The sequence below is a fragment of the Aythya marila genome, assembly GCF_965140915.1.
Source record: "Aythya marila genome assembly, chromosome: 13".
NCBI classification, from domain to species: Eukaryota; Metazoa; Chordata; class Aves; order Anseriformes; family Anatidae; genus Aythya; species Aythya marila.
Window position 1 is genome coordinate 9,847,527 of NC_139054.1, and position 25,328 is coordinate 9,872,854.

Here is a 25,328-nt window from a genome sequence, read left to right on the forward strand (position 1 = left end):
TCCACCCCGAGGGGCCGCAGCCCCAAGTGCAGCAGCGGCCGGGGCCGGGAGGGGGAGCCCGGCTCGGGGCTGGCGCTGGCGGCGCGCATGCGGCCGGGGCCGTGCCCCGGAAGGGAAGCGGGGGCCGCGGGGCCGGGCCGGGCGCCATGGCGGAGCCCAGGGGCCGGGGGGGCCGGGCCGGGCCCTCCGTGTCCGTCGCCACCCCGCTGGGGCCGGCCCGGGGCCGCCGCTCCCCCGGCGGCAGGTGAGGGGGGACCGGGGGTGGGGGAAAGCGGGCCCGGCCCGAGCACGGCGTGCGCTGGTTTGGGGGGGGAGGGGGGGGGGTCCTAAACGCGTTGCATGGAGTTTGTAAGGGGTGAGTAACTTTAATGTAATTAAAAGAAGCCATCTGAATGTTTTTAGGCAGTCTTTTAAGTAGCCACGTTGTGTGTTTTCAGGTTCTTGGTTTTTGCTTTTTGTCCCCCAAATGAGTTAAGGCATTTGGTAAGGCGGAGCATTGCAGCTTGCGCCTACGTTTGCGTGGCAATTGCAGTCCAGTTTTAAAATATCTTTACTAAAAACTACTGCTGCTAAATATTCATAGCAACCACATTAAAGTGCACTTCATACAAAATTAACGTTTCTTCATACAAAATTAACGTTTCTCATTGTGTGTTCAGAGCTTTCACACTTAATTCTATTCAGTGTTCTCTGCCTGATTACATACCACATATAAGACAAGAAACAACCTTTTGTCCTTCTAGAGGTCCGTTACCCAACCTGAGCTTAAACCGGAATAACGTTCTAAGCTTGTGTCACCAAATGGTTCAGCCTCAGATTTTGACAGCAATTGATCATTATTTGAATATCAAACATATTAATACAAACTTAAATATACGAATTCTAATGTTTGTTTTAAACAATTTAAAACTTTGCAGCTTGATTTAGATGTTCACTGTGCTTTTTTTCCAGTATAGATTTGGTATGTGTTCAGTATACATCCGGTATTTCAGGGCGCTAGCGATGCACGTCTGCTTGCTGGTGACCTGATGTTCTTAATGATATTCCACTTTTTTTTTTTTCAGCCTTGCCCTGTACTTTTCATCAAGCAGTGATGATGAATTTGAAATGTGTAAGTAATAGCACACATTTGTATTCTAAATGAATGCGAAAAGGTCATATTTTTATCTGCATATAATGAAATAGTTTTTCAGCATGATTTTCTTCCGTGGTGTTAGTCTTAAATTGTTTCTGCTTCATTGCTCCTGTACAGTGCACTGTTGGTAGCTACGTGCCACAGTGAGAGCTCTTGAATTTTGTGTCTCAGTCTTGGATGTGCCTTTTGCCTTGCATTGTATATGAGGCTCTCTCTGTTCTTCTCAATTATGTTTGCTATTAATGCTTCCAGACATGACAAAGAGTTTCTTGTTGCTGCAATTCTGTCTGGTCCCTGCTACCTTCTCAGCCTACCGTGTATCTTTCAGTCAGCATTTTCTCTAAACGTTATCTGTTCCAAACACATCTAAACTGGTCAGAATTCCCTCATGTCTCATAACTTCTGTTACTGTTAACCAGTTGGAGGGACGTTTTTGGCTAGAGATGTGTTTTGACATATATTGGATTCTGCAAGGTTCAAAACAGTAGTACTTCTTTCCCATTTCTGATATGGGTGAGGACTGAAGAGTGAAGGAAATGCTATTGTGAGTTTTGAGGATTCAAGAATTGGAGCTACTTTTAAAAGATACTTGTGTTGTTTTTTTTTTTTTTAAAGTCTAGGTTAAATTTTTATTGGTCGCAAGTTTTTCCTCAAAAAAAAGTGTAATAAAATGATCGTTAGAACTTTGTTCTTAATCTTCTTTTTGATTCAGTTTTATCTAGAATGAAAACTCCCAAACCAGTCTCCAGAAAGGAGCATGCAAGGTGGGTGCTGTAATTAATGACTTCTCTAGTCTTTACGTATTAGCCTTCAAACTAGTAATTTGTGTTAGCTTCAATTAGTATTGTATCTACTGTTCTGAATACTGAAAAATGATCAGAAATTTTAGTGATTCGTACGCTGATAGTGTATGGAAGTGAGTGTGAACAGAGGAACTGGTATGTGTTTGGTCTGTGTACGTTCAGGTCACATGAAATGCAACGTTTAGAGGCGTACGTATTGTATTGTCATTTCTGTTAGTGGATGTAGTTGGTAACACTTGTGAGCAACTGCTACATGTTACGGTAGATGGTTTATTTTGGAGGTTATTTTTTTTTAATATGGCAATCTTACTCCTTAATTTTCCTGTTTATTGCCTTTGTTTTACTGCTTGTTTTGCAGTTTAAAGGACTTCATCGATGACTCGGATGATTTCTTCTTGGACCGTGAAGTGAGAAGGAGCACAACAAAGAAGGGTAAGTAATCATCCAACAGCAAATATAAAGCAGAAATTCTCTTGGGTCAAAAGCTAACCTTTGTTGCTGACCTCATGAATACCATCTGCAGACTGCAAAAAGCTAATTAATTATTTCTGGAGGAATTATCGGGGTGGGGAAGAAGGCAGGGGGAAGTGACATGGACCAGAAAAGTGAACAGTCATCACTGTAAGATCTGATGTGACCTGTTGATTGTGACAGATCACATCTCAGATGTCAGAAGCCTTGTTGGCAAGTGTGTGCTTTATGCTGTAGGCTATGTTCTAATCAGCTAAGGCTGAGTGTTTTTTCAATTATCTTTCACTTGTTAATTTCGTAAGACTTTAATATTAAATGTTCAGCTATATTCCCACATGTGTGTAGCTTTTCTTACCAGGAATAAAGCTTATGATAGTACATCTTTCAGTGACTGTCCATTCAGTATGACAGTAAATGGGCAGCGTGTAACACAGAAAGTGCAAAGATGCCTTTCTATCTTTCGTGTTTCCCCATCCTGTTTCAAGGAATCATTTTGTGTTAAGACGAATTTGAATCTCCTAAGTGAAATTACCAAAACTTTAAGCTGTTTCCTTTGAATTACAGTACCTAAGGATCTTCAGACCCCAAAGAAGTTGACGACTCCTGGAAAGGAAAACGCTTGCTCCCAAAAATTGAAGTATTCAGAGGTTTTAAGTGACAGCGAAGATTGTGTCTTTGTGGAAAGTTCATGGCAAGACTACCGAAATGGGGGAGTGAAAGGCTCGGAAGAGAGTCAGAGGTGCATGAAGCTCCCACCCCCACAAAATCGGAAAGAGTCAGTTGCCACAGGTAGTCCAGACTTCCTCGTTGGAAGGAAAGAAAGAAGTTGTGAAAAGAGTACAGAAAAGAAAACACCAACCGTTCCGCTACGACCGAGTGCAGGGTTAGAATCAGACAGCTCAGACAGTGAATTTGAATCATTGATAGAACGAGTAAGGAAACGAAGTGTACCCCGAAAACCGCTCCTAAGCACAAGTAAAACTGTCTACCACCCAAGCACAACAGGTAAGAAATAGTTCTTAGCTAACTTGCAAATTAAATTTTAGAAGCAATGGTAGTGCTAATTACCTAATTCTGTTCATGTACATGGTACAAGCTTTGCAAGTGCCACCCAGCATTTTGCAATTTTGGACTCTGCTGCTCCATCAGCAGAGTGGTGATTTTTATAGTATAGCAACAGCAAATTATCTCTCAGTTGTAAAGGCCTTTGTATGTACAGAAAAAGTGTGCTGAAGTGGAACATGAGGCTTTTTTCATCATCTGTTACCTGATTGTTTATGTCTATGGTCCCGACTCTTTCACAGCATGTAATATTGTGACTTTTTCTGTTGAACTAGAAAACATCAAGCCACCCTGTGAAGGTGCCCAGTCCTCAGAAGGGAACGGAATCAAGACACCAAAATCAAACTCCATTTCATGTCAAGAAACACCTTCCAGGATAACAGCTTCTGTGAGAATTCCTAGGAGTGAGTCAGTCAGTTGCTCAGGCTCGGCACAGACAGAGAAAAAGTAAGTATTCCTCCATCTTTACTAGGACCATCACAGGTAGATGAAGAGATGCTAAGTGTTTTGCCTAGGGTCAGGTTCTGATTTTTTTTACTACCTGGAAAGGTCTGCTACCAGTTCAATAGTTGTTAATGGTTAAGTAGCTGGAAGTGTGGGCTTTTAGTCTCTGGTATGACAGGTTCTGCCCTTCACACAGTTCTCAGGTTCTGCCATTCACACCCCTGACGAGGCAAGGAGACAGTATAAGCATGGGGACCTCACTGGCCTCATGAGGCCAGGGCAGTGAAAATAGTCAGGAGGGGTTTATGCCAGTGGCAGCATCCCAGGGATCTTTATTGGCTATGAAGTGACCGTTATTGTTCAATGAGTTATCTGAACTTCAGTAAACTGCTTTATGTCTTTCCTTGTAGGCTTAATGTGTGTTCAGTGCCTGGCTGTTTCTTGCAAGATCTCTCAAATCCAGCTTCCAAGTATGTGAAGTATTTCAAGAAAAGTAAAGAGGAGCTGACACAGAAGCTCTACGCTCTCTATAACAGCACCATCTTTGAGCAGAAGGTAGGCTTTACAAATAAAAGAACTCAAACACAAAGCAACTCACATTTTTACAGTTATAAAAACCTAGTTAGTACGTTGCTCCTCACTTTTTGATGTTTTTGCCTCTTTATTTTCTTCAGTTAGTAGAAGTTACCTGTTATAATAATGGTTTCTGTTTCTGTTAGCTCAAGCAATTTCTTTGAAAGGGATTTTTCACCACTGTGATGCAGCAGTTTTCAGCTTGGCTGGCTTTCCCAGCTGTAATGCTGTACCATCCTTAAGTGAGCAGTTTGGATGGTGTCCAGCAGAGTCCTTGATGAGATTAAACTGCTACATGAGGTTGCCTTGGATCAGTTTCATCTTAGAAGAGGTGACTGATGTTTATCTTTGTGTATTTTCCAGCACCTGCATGGTCATGAGCTCAGCAAGCCGTGAGTGTTTCTGTAGCTGCCTGTGCAGTGGCAGGCCTCAGTGAAGGCAGCTACGGTTTTCTGCTGCTGAAAGAAGCTTGAGGCTGTTTACCATCACTGCTCAGCCAGCCTTACGGAAGCAGCATGTGCTAGCAGACTGCAGCATTGCCACAAGCTGCTCGTGGTAGCACAAGCGGATCTGCTGGCTGTCGTATCTGGTTTGGTTGTTGTGTTCCCAGCTTCTTGCCACATACTTGCAAGTAGTTCAGGAGCTGAGCTGAGTTGCTGCAATCTGCTCATAAAATTAATGAGTTGGAAACTGGGAGACACATCCACAGCAGACAACGCTTCACTCAGCTCATACTGCTTTAGAACTGTGGCTTTTTTTTTTTTTTTTTTTTAATTCTTGTGTAACCTTGTTCTGACAGTTCACAGCCACCAAAGGGCGGTAATGCTGTTTTCCTGTTTGCAGCTGCAAAAGGCAAGTGGTGGTGAATGAACATGGAGATCAGGGAGCTGAAGGATAAAAGCACTTCCCTTTGGTGTTAGGAGCTACAGCCTCATGCCTAGTCATGCTATGTGCAGTCTTCATGCTTTCCTACTGCATGTTCCTGTCTGCCATTGCTAAACAGATTAAGAAGCTGCTTATTCTTTTAATAACAGTTTGGGATGAATTTTAGCTTTATATTGTGTTTCAAACGGAAAGTTCAACTTCAGAGAACCACTGTCCTGATCTTTGCATCTTCTGGGATGCTGGAAGCCCTCCTCTTGGGGGAAAAGCCCATGAAAGGAAGGGTGCTGTCCTCAGTAATTCCAACAGAACTTCCTTCAGGAAGGAAAGTGTCTCTATCTGAGAAAAATGTTGTTGAGCTAACCAAGCACAGGCTAAGGTCATGATTTCATATAAAACTGAGCTGAACAGGCTGAAAGATCATGCAATCCGGTACTTCAGCCCTGTACATGTGCTGGCACTTAACACTGTTGGAACAATTACTTAAACTCGTTCAATTAATTCAAATGAGATAAAACTGGCAGAAGAACAAAAGGTAACTGAGATGTGATGAAGGCTTATAAAATCAGGAGCAGCACAGAGAATAAGCAGAAGGTGATTATTCATCCTCTCACAATGCGAACGTACATGAAGCAAAAATGGCAAATTGCAAGTTCAGAACAATCAGAAGCAGATGGTACTTGACATGTAAATGATTAAGCTGTAGAACTTCTGATCAGAGACTACTGTGGATGCTAGAAATTCATATGCATTTTAAAAGGCGATAAAAAATGGGAAGCTATTTCTTGCAAAGAAGTCATCTCTGTCTCAGCGAGGCATTGTCTTGCAAATGGCTAGCAGTTGGGAAGAGTATGTTGAAGAGGCAGATCTGTTGTGTTCCTCACCTGTCCTTGTATTTCCTCTTAAGCAGCGCTGTTAGCTACTGTTGGAGGCCGAACAGAGGACCTAAGGGACTCTGTCTCATCCTGCATTGTGAAACTCCACAGTTGGTTATGGAAATACAGAGGGTGGGAGTAAGAAGCCCTGGAGAGGGTTTGCTGGTGATGGCGATGTTAAAGGCACAAATAGAGACGTACAGTACTGACTGCAGTATGTAGCGGGGAAGCCAGAAGGCCTGAGGAACATAAGGGAGGGACAGGAGAGGGTAGATGACGTGTACTGTTTTGTTTTTCAGTTACCAGAGAATATGGTAATAATCTGGAACAAGAAAATGAGGAAAACAGCAGGATATTGTGTAACGGGGCAAACAAAAGGTCCTGAAGCACAGCGTTATGCTCGCATAGAGCTTTCTGAGAAAGTCTGTGATTCTGCAGGTTGGTACAAGAAAATCTGTGTTGATTCTTCTGTGAGAAAGCATGTTCCAGAGGTTAAAAACATGGACAGGAGGAGTAAGAGATTTGGAGCTGGGTCCTGCTCTGAAACTTTGTATTACCTTAAACAAATAAATCCATTGATTATAGCACCTGTCCTCATAACCCTTCTAAGAGGCTGGGCAAACTTACAAGATGCGAGAACAAAGGTCTGTTCATGTCAACCTTGTTATTTTGTTTGCATTACTGATTTGAAGACATATTTCACAGAGAGTTTATTCTGGGTTTATTCTTGTTAACTACTCCTGGCAGCTACCAGATGATATCTGTCTGCAAATTAAACATCAGAAAGCTGCTGTGTAGGGCCTTGATGTGCTTGCAGTTTTCCTGTACTGAATTGTGTTTTTGTTGGGGGGGGTTGGGGGTAGATAAGAAAGGCAGCATCAGAGGTGTGAAGTAGTGAGCTAAGGATGGGGGTTTGTGCTTCCCCATGTGTTTGATCTTAATGTCTTTGGTTTGTTTTGCCCGCAGATCGCCTTCGAGACACGCTGATCCACGAGGTTTGCCATGCAGCCACCTGGCTGATCAACGGTGTTCGCGATGGGCACGGGCGATTCTGGAGATTCTACGCCAGGAAATCAGCTATGATTCACCCAGAACTGCCAATGGTAACACGATGCCACAACTATGAGATTAAATACAAATTCATCTATGAGTGCGTGCTGTGCAAAACCACGTGAGTAATGTTTTCATTTTGTATATGATTATGTATTCTGTCTCCTAATTTGTCAGTTTCCTGCCCCTATAAGTTAGGAGTCTCTTAAGCTGTGCTAGTATCGAGTGAACTTGGGATTTTTTTTTCCTGTTATCCCTATCTCATGATCAACACTGATCCTATTACAAGCCTTGTGGTAGAGGATGGTACTTACCAGTTATATTTGTTGTTATTTATAAATTTATTTATATTAGTAGTAGCAGTTTTTCCCCTTTATAGTAAGGGGGTAAATGCATGCTCTGAAAGCATGAATGGAATTTTTTTCTCACAATCATCTGTGCTGATCTATTTTAAAAAAACTCATATCATGACAATCTTCCTGAAGTATTTACTTTGACTATGTAATGCATTAATTGCTTAGATGCAACAAAGCACTGAAAATACAATGCCTCTGAGTGGAAACTCTGAAGGGCTGTGGAGGTGCTTCTAAATGGTGTACCACTTCATACTACCATGCTGAAAGTAAGAGACAGAGGAAGGAGCTAAGCTAAAAAGCGGAGAAAGTTCTAGGGTAGAGAAATGCTTAATACAGATTTGATCATGTCACTCTGTGAAGGCTGTAGTCTGTTTCCCGTTCTATAATGCTAGCTTAAACATCTGACCAAGGGAGCCCTTTCCCACCACAAGTGTGAAATTAAAGTAATTACTTCTCCCTTTCAGGATTGGACGTCATTCCAAGTCTCTGGACACGGAGCGCTTCGTGTGTGCATTCTGCGGGGGGCGGCTAGTCCTGAGTCAGCCCACTCAGAAGGATGGCACTCCTGCAAGGACACAGCTCACACCCTTTGCTAAGTATGTGAAAGAGAATTACGGACTTACTAGAAAAGAGCAGCAGGGGTTGAGCCATGCAGAAGTTATGAGGAAACTCAGTGCTGATTTTGCCTTAAAAACTCGGCTTGAAGATTTCTTCTAATAGCTAGATGCACTTAATTTCTTGATGCCATTCAATGTTTGTACGGAGCGGTAAGGTAGATGGGCTATCATGGAATCTGTGAGGTGTTTTGGAGGATTCCAGACAATTTTAATACTTCAGTATTTTTTTTTTTAAACTTTAGTTTTGAAGTACTTTAAATAAAGAAGACCATAAGGCCCAAGTAAGCAAAAGTAATGATGATGATAGAACGTCTGTAGCAAATCAATCAGCCAGGCTATTCCTCTTAGAAGATGCAGTTCTGGACCCTTCCTGCGCTAGGCTTGGTGTGTTTGTCTGGAATTGTCTGATCTGTATTTACACAAAGTGCTTTGGAGCACGTGTTCAGTGACTCCAGTGAGCTATTAATTTACTGTTCCTTCTGAGGAGCTGATCTGCTCAGTACATTCCTGTGTGTGCTATGTGTACGTCTGACTGGGACTGCCAGCTGTGAGAAAAATCCAGGCACGTGAGCAAAGTCCTCTGATTCTGTCTGGATCACTTTCAAGTGATCCAGGAAGACCTTGGTATGAATTCAGGCATTCTCTCAATGTTTAAGTAAGCCTTGGCTGTTTTTCTTAAAAGCAGTAGCTAAACAGTGCCTCAACTTTGTTATAGTAAATGTGAATTTTTGCAAAGCTCTCTGGTTCCGATTAATTTTTGACTGCAGTTGTGCCTCTGTCACTGAGACTTTGTTGAAGCTACAATAGATGCAAAAGGAAAGGTAGAAAAAAAACAACTTCAAATGCTTTTTTTGACCATAGAGTGACAAGATGTATCTAATGTATTTTTTCGTGTAGAACATGATTCAATGCATGTTTGCCTGCTGTGAACAACTTTGCTCAGGTGGTTATTAAGTTTTGAATGATCAATAAATTTTTATACCATTTGTCATAAAACAGGCTATTGTGTTGCAATTTAATCATGGCTGTGTACCTTTGGTTTGTGAAGGCTTCTGCTTTCTTCTTTTTGTCAGTGGGTCACCTATGCCGGTCTGCCTCCTTCTTGTGAGGTCCAATCCTGGCTGCCAGGAGAGCTGCAGGGTCCATTTTGTAAGGAATCTCAATGCTGAATATGCAACACCACCACATGAAATAGGACAGAAGTGTCTAAGAAGTGCAGGTACTGACTGATATTTAATTTAGTATAGCATCCATTTCAGTTCTACTCCAAGTAGTTCTTACTTTGGAATTTTTTATTTGGTTTGAAGTACACTGAGCACAGGCCCTGTGTCAGAGCTCTTCCAGGTCTCCCTCCCACCGCTTACCTGCCTGGGTGGGTAATCCAGAACATGATTAGATACAAGATCATGGTCAACTGAAGCTACTAAAAGGCAGAAGTTGGCAGCATCAGATACGACTGTGGGGACACTAACTCCTTCCCCCCTAATCCTCCTGTTCTAGGCTCCTGGAATACAAGTAAAGCAAAAGGCCTTCTGTCACAATATGGGGGAGACAACACCTTCCCTAGGTGTACACCCTCCACAACTGAAGTCTCTTCTACCAAGAGATGCTGCCTAACCCCAACGCTGAGCTAGAATTACACTGCATCATGCAGCACTTAAAAATCCCTGCTTCCCATTAAGCTGGGGCTGATGGGAGCCTTTATCCCACAGCAGTGCTCTGCTGCATGGGGCCAGACGAGGCACAGCCTAATATCTTCATGGGAAGGCAGTGCAGGGCCACCCTTCAGCCACAGGTAGGTCCTGCAGAGTTTTTCAAAGTCTTTTCTGAAGGGTCTGCCTTTCCCCCTTCACTCTAAAGCAGCGAGTTCCTCCAGGAGCCGCTCCTTCTCCTGCTGCAGCTCCTGTACCCGCTGCTTGTTCTGCTCCAGCCTGTCCTCCAGCCACTGCAGGAGGGGCCCGCTGATGGCAGACATCTGGCTGCAGAGATTCTTTGTGAACACTGCAAAGAACAAGAACATGTCAGTGCAAACACAGGACTGCGCACTACACGGAACACAATGGGGAATGTTCTAGGGCAGAGAAAGAGGATTAGGATTCACCCAAGCCCCCTGGCAAAAGCTGAGATGCCGTATGCTTCCTGTACATCACGTGCAGGAGATACGAGCACGCATGGATCAGACACACACACTACTTGAAGACTCACAACTACATACACATAGCCCTTGCTCTTCTAACAGGAAAAAAAAACAACAACACAAAAAGTTTATTGCGATTTTAGCTGACTGATCGAGGGTCCTTCAGGAATCCACAAGGATAGAACGGCATTTATAAAGCCCAGGATTAAGTTATTTTACAAGCCTTGTCATTTTCCTTTGAAGTATTACAAAGTCTAGCAGAGGAAAAGCAATGCAACAGGGAAGCCTTTTGGTTACATGGCATCTGTGAATGAAACTGAACTGCCCAACAAATAAAAAAAACAAGAAGTTGGTGCTTTCACAGTTATTTCCAACTGCTCTTCATAGCAAAGGCAGCGCTGGGGCTTACAGGGGCTGTTACACAACTGTGCTCTGTCCCCTGAAAGCAGCACCATCCAGCCACTGCTCAAGGCTCCAGTGTCCCAGCTCCCAGAACAGCACCCGGTGCTCACACAGACAGGACGAATCCTTACCTGAGCCATTGTGAATCTTGGTCACGGAGTCTAGGTGGGTGAGGCTGAAAGAAGAAACAGAAAGCAAATGAGTGACAACAGCAGTGAAGTGCTTATCAGGCAGGTCCAGGCTCTAGAACTTGCTACCTACAGCTGGCAGTGCAGGTACCCCTAAACCTCATCGTTTGGTAGAAGCCGCGTACGTTCACAAGGATGACAGACCTTCCTGCACAGAAATGGCACTCTGTGGGGAGCACCAGAGGCAGGAGAACAAAAAAAACAACCTTATTTAATCTAATTTCTGACCTCTCAGCACTCTTACCCTGGTTAAACACTGGTTATTCACACACAGACACATCAGCAAAGCACCACCGCTCGCCCACACGTGCGTTAGCAGTCACTGCATCGGAGGAGCCGTTCCCTTAGCTCACATGCAAGTCACACGCAGGAGTACAAGGTCAACACTGTAACATGAGAGTGCTCCCTCAGTGCTCCTACAAAGGCACACCAGGTGCTGATCCTTCTCACTTCTATATCCCTGCTGAGGCACTTGAGGTACAGCGACAGCAGAACGTCTCAGTGAAGAGCCCTGCAGAGGGCTGCAGCCCTCGGTCATTACCTGTGAATCCTCCTGTAGGCATCCTGCTCCTCTTGGCACAGGATCTTGGGCAGCTCAACAGCTGACTCCAGACACACCTTCCCGATGGTCTCATGCGGGACAACGTGAATGGGAATTTCAATCCTTTCGTACCTACAAGGGTATCAGACACAATTAACTGCAAAGCAGCAGAGAAGGAATAATAATTAAAAAAAAAAACCTTTACAAACCTACAGTGGGCTGTCTGGCTCATGGGCTCACTGCAGGTTTACTTCTGAGAACATGTGCCACAACTGACAGGCAAATGGAAGCCTGTACAGCCCCACTCTTACTTCAAATTCTACTGATAAAAATACTGAAGCAGCGGGAGGGCCAGCACTGACAACATGACGCACAGCACGCGTACAGCTGGCAGGGCCTGACCCCTTGGAGCTTTGAATTCTGGAGCTGGGCCTTCACATGACAAAGTACAGCACAAATTCATATGCAAACTACAGTGTTCTACATCATGTTTTAAGTTAAATTAATAAATTATCTTGGCTAAATCAGTCAAATTCAAATTCTCTTTGAGCAGCCTGCGTTAGCAGAGATAAGGAGACCTCATTCAGGCATCTCTGTACCTAGTTGTTGCTCACCGTGAACCCAAAAACCACTTATTTGAGACAATCCAGAAAGGAGAAATGAAATCCCACCTAAACATAATATTCTTGTTGTACTCACTCTGAGCTCTTCTGGGCCTGAATGGACTGGAAACAGGTGTAGAGAATCCTTCCTGTCTAAGAGAGGCAGCAGGAAGTCAGATGTCAAGTACCAAAACATCACCTAGAACCCCCGAATCCTTCAGGGAGCAGAGTATTTTCAAATATCGTTTAACAGTTCACAGAAGTGTATACTATACACTTGGATTGGTCTGCTGGAACTGTTTGCAAACATTGATAGACCCACTAAGTATGAAAAAAAATAATCTTAGACCAGAGCTGCTAGGAAAGCCTGGCCAAGACACGGCTGTCAGCTCACCCTGTGCTGCAACAGCATCTTGGGAGGCTGCACTAGGCTGCGCCCGCTGGCCTGAAGGGCACTGAAACCTCTTGGTGAGCGCACTGCGGCCAGCTGATGCGGTCCCAGAGCCCTGACACCAGCACAACTGCTGGCTAGAGAGCTGCCCCTGCTCAGCACACAGTAATTAACAGCACCTTCCTTTGCCATCAGGAGTAGGATCCAAACGCCACCGCTCAGCCCTGCTTTGACTCTGCTCCAAGCAGAGCTCGGCCCTTGCTGCAGGGTGCACCCAAGGCCAAGCGCAGGATTTCAGCTTTGCCCTGAGGCCCATGTTTCTCCTGAGCACCTGGAGGGTTTAATCACCGTTCTTAGGTTGCCTACCTTTGTGTTTTTGTCCTCAATGAAGCAGGAGAAGATGAGCCCTACAAAGCCCTGGTCCATCATCTGATACATGGCTTGTGTGCGAACGTCTACAAAGAAATGAGAGGAGAATTGCACTGCTCACCTGAAGGGCTGGAAAAGGTTTTCCAGGTTCTGAAGGGTGACCCTGGAGTTTGATAACAGTCCTGTGCTTTATCTAAAAGCATTTACTCCAGGATATTAAGTAAAAATGTTGATCTCATTTAAAATATAATTAAATGTAAGTCTTAAAAACACAAGATGAGTTAATGAGACAAGAAAGGATCATAACATAAGCCTGGTGCTGCAGATCAGCCATATAACCACAGCGTCCAGCAGGTGTAAGATACATCTTTCTTTAAAAAAAAAGCGTTAGTTTTTGCAGTAACACTGGGAGATGTCAAAAAGCATTACAGCAGGACTAGGATTCCCACAGCTTTTTGCTATTACCCAGCCCCAGCTCTAGCTCTGCTGCCTGGAAGAGCAGCAGCACCAGCACCAGCTTCTCTGGGGCTGCTGGGGCTTGGGCAGCTCGAGCACCAGAGTACAACCCCAGTGCTCTGGACATCTGGGAAACCAAACACTGACAGCTGGGACGTGCAGCTCTCAAAGCCCACTATTAATTAAGACAATTAGCCAGCCGGGAGCTTTCGCACAGAACTGAGACCGAGCCTGCTCTTACCAACGTGTGACGGCCAGACGGTGATGTGGGGGTGGGAGTGGTACCAGCCCACCACCCTCATGGGGCGCCCCGTCATCTCAGCCAACCTGTGTGTGCGTCAAGGCGCTTTTTGGAAGCAACAGAGCGAGGGGGAGAAAAAAAAAAACTTTGCACGAGCAGGGCAGAGCTTAAACCATCCCTACAGAGGGGACAAGGAGCCGATGGAATCCTCTCCCCCAGGACTAGCAGGGGATGTATTTGGTTTGTAGGTGGCGGTGAGGGGCGGGTGGGGAGGCTGCCGAGGACGATGCAGGGGGGCAGCTCTGCAGGGGGGCACCCAGGCACAGCACCCCGCAGGTCAGCCCAGCCCTTGGTGAGAGGGGGTGGGGGCAGCACCCAAGGATATCTCCGCCTCGGTGGAGGCCGCCGAGAGCTGCTCGGGCGAGATCTCGACGCGGTCCTTCCTCTTGTCGGAGCGCCGCAGGATGATGACGGACTGCACGTGCACCACGCGGCCCGCGTCCACCTGAGGGGAGAGACAGGAGGGGAGGGGGGGGGGGGGGGGGGAGGGGCAGGGCGCTGTGCTACCCGCCCCCCACAACCCCCACAACGCCCCCGCCGCCCCCCAGGCGCCCCCCGCGGTACCTGCCCGATGCAGAGCCCCATCACCTCCTCCTTCTCGGTGCTGAGCGCGTGGTTCAGGCACACGAGGAACGCGTCGGCCTCCAGGTGCACCGCCTGCACCGCCATCTTGCCTCCTCGCCGCCCACACCGGAAGTAGCCCCTTCCCCTCAGGAGGAGCCAATCGCCGCGCTCCTCGCCGGCTCCGCCGACCAATCAGCGCGGGGCGGTGCGCCCGCCGCGGAGGTTCCGTGTCGCCCCCGCGGGTGCGGCTCCGGGGTTCCGGGCTCTTGCCGCCGCCGCCATCCCGTACCGGGGCCGGGGCGGGGCGGGGCGGGGCCGGTGGGAGGCGGGGGGGGGGGCGGGGGGGGCGTGGCCGTCCTGGCGGAGGCGCTCACGGCGCGGGGCTGGCAGCGGCTCGGGCTGCAGGTAGGTCACGGGCGGGCGGGCGGCGCGGGGCGGGCTGCGCGCACCCAAAATACCCCCGGCCGGGAACGGCACCGGGACCGGCACCGGGACCCCGCCCTGCCCCCCCCCCACACACACAGCCATGGCCGGGCCCCTCCGAGCCGCCCCTGCCCCGCCGGAGGGCCCGGAGCCGGCTGCTGGAGGAGCGGGGGGGGGGGGACAGCGCCACGGGCAGGGCAGGGCAGGGGCCGAGCCTCAGGGAGCGCAAAGCCCAAGAACCCAAAGCCCAAAGCGTCCGAGCCCCAAAAGTCCAAACCTCCAAAGAGTCCAAACCCCAAAAGTCCATACCCCAAAAGCCCAAGCCCCCAAAGCCCAAATCCCACAGGTCCAAACCCTCAGGAGTCCAAGCCCCAAAGAGTCCAAACCCCCAAAGCCAATAGCCCAGAAGCCCAAACCCCAAAAGCCCAAGCCCCAAAGAGTCCAAGCCCCAAAAGTCAACACCCCAATAGTCCAAACCCCGCAAGTCCATACCACAAAAGTCCAAGCCCCAAAGCATCCAAACCCCAAAAGAGTCCAAACCCCAAAAGCCCAAACTCCAAAAGCCCAAGCCCCAAAGCATCCAAGCCCCAAAGCGTCCAAACCCCCAGGAGTCCAAACCCCAAAAGCCCAAGCCCCACAAGTCCAAGCCCCAAAGAGTCCAGACCCCATGAAGAAGCTCCAGCGCGAGTCAGTGCGCCCTCAGCCCCGCACACCGCTTGTCCCATCCCCGTCTCACTGCACGACCCAGGCTGGGTTTTTGGGGAGGATCGGCTCCTGTTTAGCTCCCCGGGAGCCACGCACAAACTGGGCAGCTTTGGTGCGGAGCCGTGGAGCCAGTTAGCACAGCTGTGCCCCGTGCACTGAGCCCCAGCATCGCTGCTTCCCTTGGTGCCCACATGGCAGCTGAGCTCCTCTACCAGTCCCACCCCGTCCCCTCCTAAAACACAACCGGGGGCTGGCCAGCACGCTGAGCTCCAGCTCCGGGGATGGCCCGAGCTGCAGCTGGAGCAATTTCTTTCATTGTTTTGGTAAAATCTTCTAATATATCCACTTTACAAGCAAATAAATTAACCTCGTCACAAGGTTCGGTCCTCCCACTGGCCATCTTCACATTTGTTCATGTTTGTGTGGCTCAGAAGCCACCCAGGTCCCAGAACAGCATCAAACTTCAAGGTCCGATACCGAGGAGGACAGAAAACCTGCAGGTCTTGGGGGTGTCCATGGGGCTGGGCTTTAAATCTCCCCAGCCCCAAACCTCAGTCTGCTCAGTCTTATGCAATTATGTTGATGGCAACACTGAAATCAGCGTCAAAGCATGACACTGCAATCCTGCAAATTTAAGATGATTGGTTTTTGTTGGATGGGTTTTTCAGGGCGTAGATAACGAGTCGAGCAGTATAAGGAACAGTTTTTACAACTTGCTTTCAATGTAAGTAAGCTTACTTCTCTCAACTCTGTCTTCCTTCAGGCTCCTTTATTGCTTTCTGATAAAAATCAGCAAAAAGTAGGAAGCGTGTAAGTTTTTCCCGTCTTGATGTTTTAGGTGCAAATGTCTAAGCGCATGCTTTTTCAAAGCTGTTCCTCTCGGATGTCCGAGTTCCAAGGACAGACCTGCCGTGCTTCACACCCAAGTGATGGTTTTGCCTGACCTCGAGATTTTAGTCGTGGCTCTGACTGGGCACCCTCGCAGCAGTCTTAGAGACTGGAGAAAAGCGAGGCCAGAGCGAGCCTGTGAACTCTAGCAACTGAGCTCAGGGCTGTGGAGCTCAGAGGAAGTTTGGGTCAAATTTCTGGGGCAAAGAGTGAAAAGGCGATGTTGTTAACCGCTGCCCATTCTGCACGGTGTCCTCTGCATGAGACCCTGTTCTGTCGGCCCTGTGCCTCTCATTGCCACCATGCTCGTGCACAGGAAACACAGAGATCCGTGTGGTGCTTTAGTCCTCCTGCCTGAAGTTCAGCAGGGCTGGACCAGGTTAGTATTTGGATAGGAGACCTTCTGGGAGAGCTTACTTGCTGTAGGAGCAGTGGTGTTCACTTACGGAGCGATATTTTTCCAAACCTGAATCAATATTGAGCTGACAGCATCTTCTTGTCCTGGGGATGATGAGCTGTAGAAATTCCAGCTCTGAGTGGGGCACGAAAGCAAGTTGGTGAGCATTTTTGGACATGATGGAGCTTTTGGCATCAGACCACAGAGTAGGAGAGTGTCCTGGCCAAATTCCAGCCTGGGTAATTACATCCTGCTGACTGAAAGTGAGCAGTGGCGATTGCTGCACTTCACTGTTGGGCAAAGTGATTTCCACACGTGGGCTTAAATTTGTAAAGCAACTTAGCATAAAGCAGAACGAATAGGACTTCCAGGGGTGTCACTTTAACCCTCACAGCTCATTGTTGAAGGCCTCGTGAGGCTTGTCAGTCTGCTGTCACGTTCCTTTCAGTGCCTGGAAGGGCCGTAACACACCATGGGATGGTCTTCAGAGCTTTCAGTAACACACACACACATTGCCACACGTCAAGCAAGGAAACAAACAGAATGGGAGAAAAAGAAATAATAAAAGAACGATCAAAGTTTTCATTGTAAATTACAATGCTGTGAGAGCGCTGTTCAGGCTGACCCGTGGTTGGTGTTTTGTGTTCAAAAACGCTCGGTGCTCCTGTGGTTGGGAAAGGCAGAGAACCGCTGGGGTAAGACAGAGGAGGCAACATGGACGTGTGTGTCCTGCTGTGTTTGTACCCCAATGTATAACGATATTTTTCTCTCCCTGACCTTCCCTGCTTTATTTTGTACCCAGATTTTCTTGCTTCTGTCCGAAACATGCCTTATAACTCCGCGAGTTTTCGGAAGATCACTGTGTTTCACTGGGATAGGAGTATTGCATCTGCTTCATAGCAGGAAGATGTTACATGTATCGCAGCCTAATTCTGTTCTACTTTAAACCTAGATAAAGGATGAAGACTGTCTGTACCGTTCTGATTACCTCTTCTAGGGTTCAAAGAGAGAATCACTTGCCCTGACCTCCATTTGCTAATGGCTCAGCTTGCTCTAACTGGCATACAGACAAACTTGCCGTTAAGCAAACGTTCTGGTAGGAAGAACCGCCTCCATGTCCAAAATTCCTTTGCCCCTGCTGCTATTGCTGGCTCTCAGTAAGCACCCAAAGTCTGAACCACGCAGAGCTGCAAGAGCTGTCCACGAGAAGCCTGTGTGTGAATGGACAATGCTGCTACCCTCTTAAGGGATGAGACGAAGGCCCCTGCACAATGACAGCTCTGCGAGATCCAAATGTGAGAGTCAAGCGTACGGAGTCTCGTGCTTTGTCTCCAGAGTGATCCTCCTTGTTGTTAAGCTAATTCCACCTGTTGTCACAAGTTTTTGGGATTTAGACCATCATTAGCCACGGAACTCCTGCGTAAATCACTTTTTTTTTCTTCTTTTCTCCTTTTTTTTTTCCCTCCCTATTTTACACGAAGACTGTTACTAGGACTGTTAGCGGAATAAGCAAAGCCAATATCCACAGGGTTTAACCGTGTACCTATAGCACCTTTTGCCCCAGAATGCCTTACAGACGCCACACAGCGCGCACGTCCCAGCGCCCAACCCGCCGTGCGACCTCCTCTCCCGCAGCCATCACCTTAGCCCCCCAGGCTGCCTTCTAGGGACCCTTCAGCACACAGCATCCCTCCCAGCACGGCAGCCGCCGCCCCGAGGTGCCTTTCGGAGAGCTTTCTCCGCCAGCGTGCTCGGAGCTCAGGAGCCCGCGCGCCCGCCGATGCCGCGCGCCTGAGGAGGGAGCGGCGAGGAGCGGCGAGGGCATGGCAGAAGGAGGGCACGCGGGGGCTCCTCCCGTCCGCCTCTGGGTGCGCCGCGTGGGGGTTTACTGCGATGAGCACCGCAAAACGTGGCTCGTGGCTGCGGAAGAGGCAAGTGTGCTTCGGGCTTCGCCGTGGTCGTGGCTTTGCTGTCGCGGGTGCCTCTGCTGCACTGCCAGTAACTGCCTCCTCTCTCTGTTGCTCTCCCCCAGGAGGAAGGTATGCTGAGGGCTCGGATCCAAAGAGTTCAGGTTCCCCTGGGTGAGGCGCTGCGACCCAGCCAGCTCCCCCCATCCCGGCTGCCTCATATGTGGCAGCTGTCCCAGGGTGAGCAGTACAGGGATAGTAACTCTCGCGTTTGGGAGATAGAGCACCATCTCATGGTAAGGATGGTGGCGACACTAGACCATAGTCATTCCTGTTTGTGAAGTCGTTTGAGATCCTTGAGGGACGGCAAAGGACTGTTGTTTTATTGACGTCCGTTAGCTCAGCCCCGGTAACTGTAGACGTATTGAACTTTTCCTTGTCGCTTACAGCTCGGTGGTGTTGAAGAACTGCTGCTTAAACTCGTGCCTGGTGATTAATCTGGTACGTGGAGACATTACCCCTGCTTTGTGCTGTGCTCTGTTTATTCCCGGTCATCCTTTAATGCCAATTTTTGTCTTTCAGGAGCAGTCGCTCTAGGAAGATGTCCTTGTATGTTTTGTCCAATAAATGATTCTCTCTCCACTGAAATGCAGCCACCCCTGGGGTGGAGGCACTTAAACAACACACAGCAACATCACACAAGAGTTAGGACAGGCAGTGAAGAGGAGTATCGTGTCCCATTGAAACATCAGGGGGACTTCTAGGTAGGCAGAATGGAATTGCCCTAAGTGGAGTTTGGCCAGGATGCTGGAAGTAATGTCCTCGCGGTACTGCCAAGTGCTGCGGTCGCTGAATGAGCTGAGGTTTGAAGGCAGCACCTCCCTAGCTCTGGGCAGGGGCAAGAGCTGAACTGTGGCCCTGAGGGAGCGCGAGTCCCACCACCGCTTTCAGCCACAGCCATGCTTTCCCTTAGAGGTCTCTCATCCAACTGCTGCTCCACCAGCTTCTGCTTCTCTTTTGATTTGAGATCACGCTTACAGGTGTCACAGCTGCAGAAAGTCACATTGATTGTCTGAAATCCTGCTTTTCGGGGATGTGATCGTGGTTGATTGTGGTTTCTTTTGGGGGGAATTCTGAGAGGATTTCTCCTGCAACAAAAAAGCCCCTTCATTGTTGTTGTTTTTACTGTACACACGTAATTATGTTGTTTTGTTCTTTTTTTTTTTTTTTTTTTTCCTTCCCTAAGCTCCTCCTCCAGATGCAGTTACATGAGTAACCAAACTCCTGGATGTGTAGAGCTCACAGAGAGGGCTTTTACACAAACACATGTTTTAGCATAAGGTTTAGGGGCACAGAACTGTTAAAAAAAGACAGGAGAGTTCATTGGAGTCGTGGTTGGAGTCTTTGTGCTTCCAGGTGGAGCAGGACATGTTCTGACCAGAGAAAAGGAAAAGGCCTCCACGCACAGCACTGTAAAACCTCCCTGTACTCACTGCCCACATCCTTTAGCCAGACCCAGAGCTGTCATTAACAAGGCCACTAACGAGTTGCCCCTGGGAGAGGTGTGCAGTGAAGGTTGTGTGTGCACTGGCAGGCTGGGGAGCCCCTGTCCGTGTCGGCAGGCACCTGCAGGCAGCAGTAGGCACTTGCTGAACTGTCTGTGGTAGAGAGGGAAATCGGGAACTCTTTAAAGCCCTGGCTCTAAGACAGTGTCTTTCCCTCCCACGCCCAAACATTATTTCTACAGTAACGTTTTCCTATCATTTTAGTTCTCTGAACATGTCCCAGAAGGATCCCTGCCAGAAGCAAGCCTGTGAAATACAGAAATGCTTGCAAGGTACCAAATGTCATTTTGTCTTTTTGGTGTCTTGAGTTTTGGTGGAACTTGATTCTTTTAACCTAACCCAGCTCTCCCTTCACCTTGAGGAGGAAGCAAGCAAGCACTTTAGTGTGACCTGGTTGCAAAGTGAAACAAATTATAAAGAAGTCTGGTTTTAAGAGAGTTCTGTTGTGCTTGGTTGTAAGTAACGAGACACCATTAGTACAAAACGGAGCGCTTGTAACAGCAAAGTGTTTATTTCTGACGGAGCGTTCTCCTTGCCAGTAGTGAGAGCCTGTGTGTAGACTTGGGACCGAGCTGTAGGCGGGGAGAGCTAGACATTATAATAAGCTCCCTTGCAGAGTGGGTAGCGAGGCTGTGGGCGGATTGCAGAAGACTGCGGAGTGTTTAGCTCGAGGCGTATCTTAAGAGCAGGTCAGACAGATGTCTGGCAGGAAGAGATGTGGTATATGTGATCTGGCCTCAAGGTAGGAGATGGGCTGGTGTCCTCTGGAGACTTTTCACAGCTGTTTTGTAATAGCTTAGCCAAATATTTGTAGCGAAGGGGGAGATTACCTGATAATGTGCTTCGGGAGCCCGAGTTGGGGAGAGCAGCTTTGTTACTTGCAGAGAAAAATATTTCTTAAAAAATTTAGTTGCTTCTTGGAAAACAACTTGCCCCATAGAGCAAATAAGAGAAACATTCCCGTGTGCCCAGGCAGCTCCACCATGTGGGAAAGAGTTCTTCCTAACTCACCTGGCAGAGCCCTTAGCATGCGCTGAGCCTCTCAGGAACTCACTGCAGTAGCCCAGGGCAGCCAAGGCAGTTCCACAACTCATTTCTGCCTTTAATTTGTGTGAAGACCGCAGGCAGGTTAGCTGAAATGCAGAGAGTTGGGTAGGAGACCTGTGGGGAAGCAGAGGGATGGTCTTGCGGCCTGCTGCAGACACGGAGATCGCAACCAGTGCAGGTGCCACAACAGCCCCTGCTGGCTGGGGGAATGGCACGGGGAAGGCAGCAGTCAGCCAGGTAGATATCTGTTTTTCCCAGGATTGTTTTTGGGAAGCTGTGTTCAGCTCAAAGCAAGGGCTCAAATAATCCTCTCCCCGTGTGAATAGATTGCCTGATTTGCCCTTACTGTCCTGATAGCTTGAAGTGTTCTTGTGGGAAGAGCAACCTTCACTCCCCATAGTAACTGCACTTAAAAGCTGATGTTGAACAGTGTTGTGGGCCCAGCTATGACAATGTTATTTTCATAACACTCGTGGAGGTTACTCCAAGTGTTTTACCTGCGTAGGTTTGTGTACGGATTTGATCTGACCGGTTAAGTGTTAGCAGAGAAGCTTCTAGAGGCTGCTACACGCACGCCCCCATCCTCCACTTCTTCAGCTAACGTTCTGGAGCGCTGTTGCTGTGCGTGCGTTGCCCTGCTGGGATATTGTCTGAGCTGCACAGATGAAGCAGCTGAGCTGACAGACAGCGAAGCAATTTTTCCTGCAAGAATTAATTTAATAGAGGATGTACACAGAACATTAGCTGACTAATACCCACAGTGTGTGCTGTGCGGAGGATGAGGGCAGGAGCAGGAGCACTGGGAGCTGCTGGCTTTTCCGAGCCTGCTGGTTTGCAGCGGGTCATTGTTTCAAAAGATCTTGCCTGCTTCCTCTGTGAGACTGAATGCCCACTGTAAATGTGTTGTGTGTTTTTTTTTTTTTTTTTTGTGTTTTGCTGTCCACTGTATAACTAACCCTTGTGCTTTACAGGAATGCATCCCTGACGGATAGCAGGGTGTGCCTGAACGTAGTGCTAGAAACAAACCTGCACAGGAACGATTAGGAGAGCCCCTGGAGCACCCATTGTAGGAACGTTATGGCACAGAGCTTAGCTTTCCTTTTCCAGACCTCCCACACTGTTTAGGTTGCCAGCTTCTTCCTCTCAAACCCAAGGGAGAGCAGCAGGGGCTTTGAGGAGGCGGATGGGGCTGCAGGTGTCCTTCCCAAGCCACCTGGATCCATCAGTCTTGGTTTCCTAGGGCCTGGCAGAACCCTGCTGGGCACTGAGACCAAAGCACCTCTGCTGTAAGTTCAGGGCAACCTGGAGGTGACAGTGGCCGGCCAGGCCTGCAAAGGGCTCGCCTTTGGGAGCCTGGGCAGGCTCAAGCCTTTTGTCGTACAAAGCAGTAACATCACCCTAGCCTTTTCCTCAGGGGTTACCTCAGTGCTTGTATTACAAGCGACGTGGCAGAGGGGCTGCCCGAGCTGGAGGTGGACCCTTGTGTGGAAGGGGGCCGTGTCGCTGGCTCCCTGCTAACTGCATGCTGCCCCTGGCAGGCCGCAGGAGGAGGGCTGCAGCCACACACCGCACCCCTTCCTTTTGCCAGCCCTACAGGGATGACGGGCCCACTCGTCCCCGTTTATACCAGCCCCTCTTGGGGTGCCCTTAAATGTTGTAAACTTGATTGTGATGAGGCAGCAGAGTGGAAGAACAGGGATCACCCGATCCACCTTGGAAGCACACAGGCTAAGGGAAGTAGGGAGCAGAGGGCAGTCATTAGGGAAGCCTCATTCCTACTGGAGTGGTAAGGCAGCCACAAACCTGGGGGGCAGAAGGTGCTCTGTCCAGACCAGCAAGGCTGATTAGCACTTTGTTAGGCAGCTGACACTCAGGAGAGACTTTTTAGTAGAGCAGGAAAGTGACAAAACGCCAGTCAGCAGCTCTTGCCCCTCAGAGCAGCACACTACCCAGCACCCAAAGGCTACACACAGCCCCTCGGGGGCAGCACCAGTTCCCCTGTGTGGACTTTGTGTCTCCTTTCTATTTTCCAGCGAACAACTACGTGGAGTCTAAGTGCGCAGCCGTGCTCCAGGAGATGCGGAAATGCTGCGCCCGGTACCCCAAGGGCCGCTCCATCTGTTGTTCAGGTTTTGAGAGAGAAGAAAGAGAGAGAGAAAAGCTTAAGACTACTTCAGACAGAATTCCTCCACCACCTCAGTAACACATTGCAGCTCCGGCAGGTGCGAGAGCACGGACTCACCTGCAGAGCCCATGTGTGGTTTTTTCCGAGCCTTCTCTAGACTTTCAGGAAAGCCAGAAGGCTCCCAGAACACACCATCCCGTGCACCAAAAAGTATAACAGTACCAAGAGATGGCCTGGTTAACAGACTGCATTTTCTGTACCAAAACATCATCTACATTGTCTTCGCATTGCAACTGTGTCTGTGAAAAATCGGTTCGATGTTTTTAGAATGCTTACCTTACTCTAACCTATCCTCGCTCTCAAAATGGAGGGCTGGAACCAAGTTACTCTGGCTTCTAGAGCGGGAGGTACAGGAAATGTGCTCATCAGAGTGAGTTTAAGCGTGACACATAAAACAAAGTCCATCTTGACACCGCAGAGGTATTGCTGCCATCACGCAGTAGTTCCAGACAACGTTCACCTGTCCAGTGGTTCAAGCTCAAGAACGGGAATCAGGTCCGGGGTTCGTTCCTAGGTTTTGCATAGCTCATGAGTGGCAACACGCCACTTTGCCTAAGTGCCTCACTTTCCCACTGGACAGGGTTTTGATTACTATATTTGAATTGCCTACACGCTGCTATTTGCATGACAATAAAGATGTTACAGGAACATTATTTCAGGGATTGCTACAGGAATAGGATTTTTTTAAAAAAAGCAATATTCATTTGGAAAAATCTGACTGTTGATATAAAATTTATAAATTTCTGTATAATTGAAGACCTTTAAGCAATATGTTATAAACCCAGCGTAATTCAGCGCGCTGGTACCCAGGGGCCTATCACAAAGCCCTGGGCTAGATCCAAGAACCGACTTAGGTGCCACTTACTGAGCAAGCAGTTGTAGGCACCCACTTTTGGTACAGCACTTCAGACTCACACACAAACCGTCTGTGTCTGGACCCCAGGGAGAGATGGCTTTTCAGAAGCTCTCACCTGTGCAGCAGAATTTCCTGTGACCTGTAGAAGAGCTTGGTAGACAGGTTCCTGCATCACCCTTTAGAGCTGCCCACGTCTCTCCGTCCACTGTAGCAGGAGTCCAGGCACCTCAGTGGGTGCCAAGCCAGGGCACCCACATACCAGTCTTTGAACCCACTAGGCCACTAACTCTGTCATTAGATCTAGCCGTAAGGACTTTTGTGCTGTGATCAAGTACAATTAATTATGAAATACAGCTTCTATAAAAATACCACTGTAGTCTAGGCACAATAGCTGAGTGTATTGAAGCCTAGAAGAGCAAACCATCTGTATTCACTGCTCTGAAATACCATAATACAAAATAAATGACTGGAACAAATTGCAGTCTCAGTGTGGTTGTTTATTGAGAACCCAGCATAGCTGTAAGCTGGGCAGCTTGGCTGTTCTCTATCCAGAGCTCCACGTGACATTATCATGTTTAAATAGAAGCTGCTTGGTATTTTCACAGCCTGGGCTCGGAATATTTCAGAGCTGGCCTTACTGGACAACAAAGCAGAGGGGTGGCAGGGTGGCCAATTCTCTTGAAAAGCAGCAGAGAATCATGACAATGATGTGAAGCAGCTCAATCACTTCACAGGTGGATCATTTTTCCCTCTTGCCCGATCTGAGCATGAGAAAGAAAATCACCAACACATGATCAAAAAAATATTTAGGCTTCTGTCGCACCTAATTAAAGTCTTTGCTCTACCTGAATAGAATGGGCATGAGGACAAACTCCGTGAGCAAGGAACCTAAGGCCACGCTGGCAGCAGAATCACCTCCTGCCCCCGAGGCATCCCAGCTTCTGGGAGCGTGGGCAATGGGTGCCAGGATCACCAAGGAGAGGGATTTGTTAAGGCAGCTCACCCTCAGCCACGGTCACCTGCAGAGGAGGGAGGCTGGGTGCCCTGTGCCACTGCACCAGCTGCAACTGCTCCCACCAGTAAAATACAACAGGCAGGGCGAGGCGAAGACACAGCATGCTGTTCCTGAGAAGCCA

At 48.3% G+C, this 25,328-nt stretch overlaps 3 protein-coding genes across 14 annotated transcripts; 2 read left to right on the plus strand and 1 right to left on the minus strand.

Moving 5' to 3' along the window:
* Nucleotides 1-110: 110 nt before the first annotated feature.
* On the plus strand, nucleotides 111-9,281 carry GCNA (germ cell nuclear acidic peptidase). The gene is made up of 10 exons (XM_082770848.1): nucleotides 111-244; nucleotides 1,065-1,111; nucleotides 1,848-1,899; nucleotides 2,297-2,370; nucleotides 2,974-3,414; nucleotides 3,747-3,918; nucleotides 4,326-4,470; nucleotides 6,545-6,683; nucleotides 7,212-7,416; nucleotides 8,116-9,281. Exons 1-10 carry the CDS (start codon nucleotides 147-149, stop codon nucleotides 8,366-8,368), a joined length of 1,626 nt encoding a protein of 541 aa, XP_082626974.1. The 5' UTR covers nucleotides 111-146; the 3' UTR covers nucleotides 8,369-9,281.
* Nucleotides 9,282-9,542: 261 nt separating this feature from the next.
* On the minus strand, nucleotides 9,543-14,333 carry BRCC3 (BRCA1/BRCA2-containing complex subunit 3). The gene is made up of 8 exons (XM_082770849.1): nucleotides 14,220-14,333; nucleotides 13,980-14,100; nucleotides 13,596-13,682; nucleotides 12,896-12,984; nucleotides 12,236-12,291; nucleotides 11,537-11,668; nucleotides 10,939-10,982; nucleotides 9,543-10,269 (listed from the first exon to the last, which is right to left on the minus strand). Exons 1-8 carry the CDS (start codon nucleotides 14,322-14,324, stop codon nucleotides 10,118-10,120), a joined length of 786 nt encoding a protein of 261 aa, XP_082626975.1. The 5' UTR covers nucleotides 14,325-14,333; the 3' UTR covers nucleotides 9,543-10,117.
* A 159-nt stretch (nucleotides 14,334-14,492) lies between these two features.
* LOC309882978 (cx9C motif-containing protein 4-like) lies at nucleotides 14,493-25,215 on the plus strand. 12 transcript variants are annotated; one of them, XR_014318386.1, is made up of 6 exons: nucleotides 14,493-14,624; nucleotides 17,435-18,563; nucleotides 18,665-18,835; nucleotides 18,989-19,040; nucleotides 20,309-20,376; nucleotides 23,185-23,237. XR_014318386.1 is itself a non-coding variant. In XM_082770561.1 (5 exons), the coding sequence occupies exons 2-4, from the start codon at nucleotides 18,456-18,458 to the stop codon at nucleotides 19,034-19,036; spliced, it is 327 nt and encodes a 108-aa protein (XP_082626687.1). In that variant the 5' UTR covers nucleotides 14,493-14,624; nucleotides 17,435-18,455; the 3' UTR covers nucleotides 19,037-19,040; nucleotides 19,122-19,297. The 12 variants fall into 12 exon arrangements, 10 of the variants coding, with proteins under 10 accessions (XP_082626687.1, XP_082626694.1, XP_082626693.1 ...); XR_014318387.1 differs by having other exon boundaries at nucleotides 18,665-18,779; nucleotides 23,185-23,207; XM_082770561.1 differs by lacking the exons at nucleotides 20,309-20,376; nucleotides 23,185-23,237 and adding an exon at nucleotides 19,122-19,297.
* Nucleotides 25,216-25,328: the final 113 nt, after the last annotated feature.

Coding starts and splice junctions, on each gene's coding strand:
- LOC309882978 (XM_082770561.1), top strand. CDS start 18,456: ATGGCAGAAGGAGGGCACGCGGGGGCTCCTCCCGTCCGCCTCTGGGTG. Junction 18,564..18,664: donor GGCTCGTGGCTGCGGAAGAG/GCAAGTGTGCTT, acceptor GCTCTCCCCCAG/GAGGAAGGTATGCTGAGGGC. Junction 18,836..18,988: donor AGATAGAGCACCATCTCATG/GTAAGGATGGTG, acceptor TGTCGCTTACAG/CTCGGTGGTGTTGAAGAACT.
- GCNA (XM_082770848.1), top strand. CDS start 147: ATGGCGGAGCCCAGGGGCCGGGGGGGCCGGGCCGGGCCCTCCGTGTCC. Junction 3,415..3,746: donor CTACCACCCAAGCACAACAG/GTAAGAAATAGT, acceptor CTGTTGAACTAG/AAAACATCAAGCCACCCTGT. Junction 6,684..7,211: donor GAAAGTCTGTGATTCTGCAG/GTTGGTACAAGA, acceptor TTTTGCCCGCAG/ATCGCCTTCGAGACACGCTG.
- BRCC3 (XM_082770849.1), bottom strand. CDS start 14,324: ATGGCGGTGCAGGCGGTGCACCTGGAGGCCGACGCGTTCCTCGTGTGC. Junction 14,101..14,219: donor TGGGGCTCTGCATCGGGCAG/GTACCGCGGGGG, acceptor CTCTCCCCTCAG/GTGGACGCGGGCCGCGTGGT. Junction 10,270..10,938: donor CAAGATTCACAATGGCTCAG/GTAAGGATTCGT, acceptor TGTTCTTTGCAG/TGTTCACAAAGAATCTCTGC.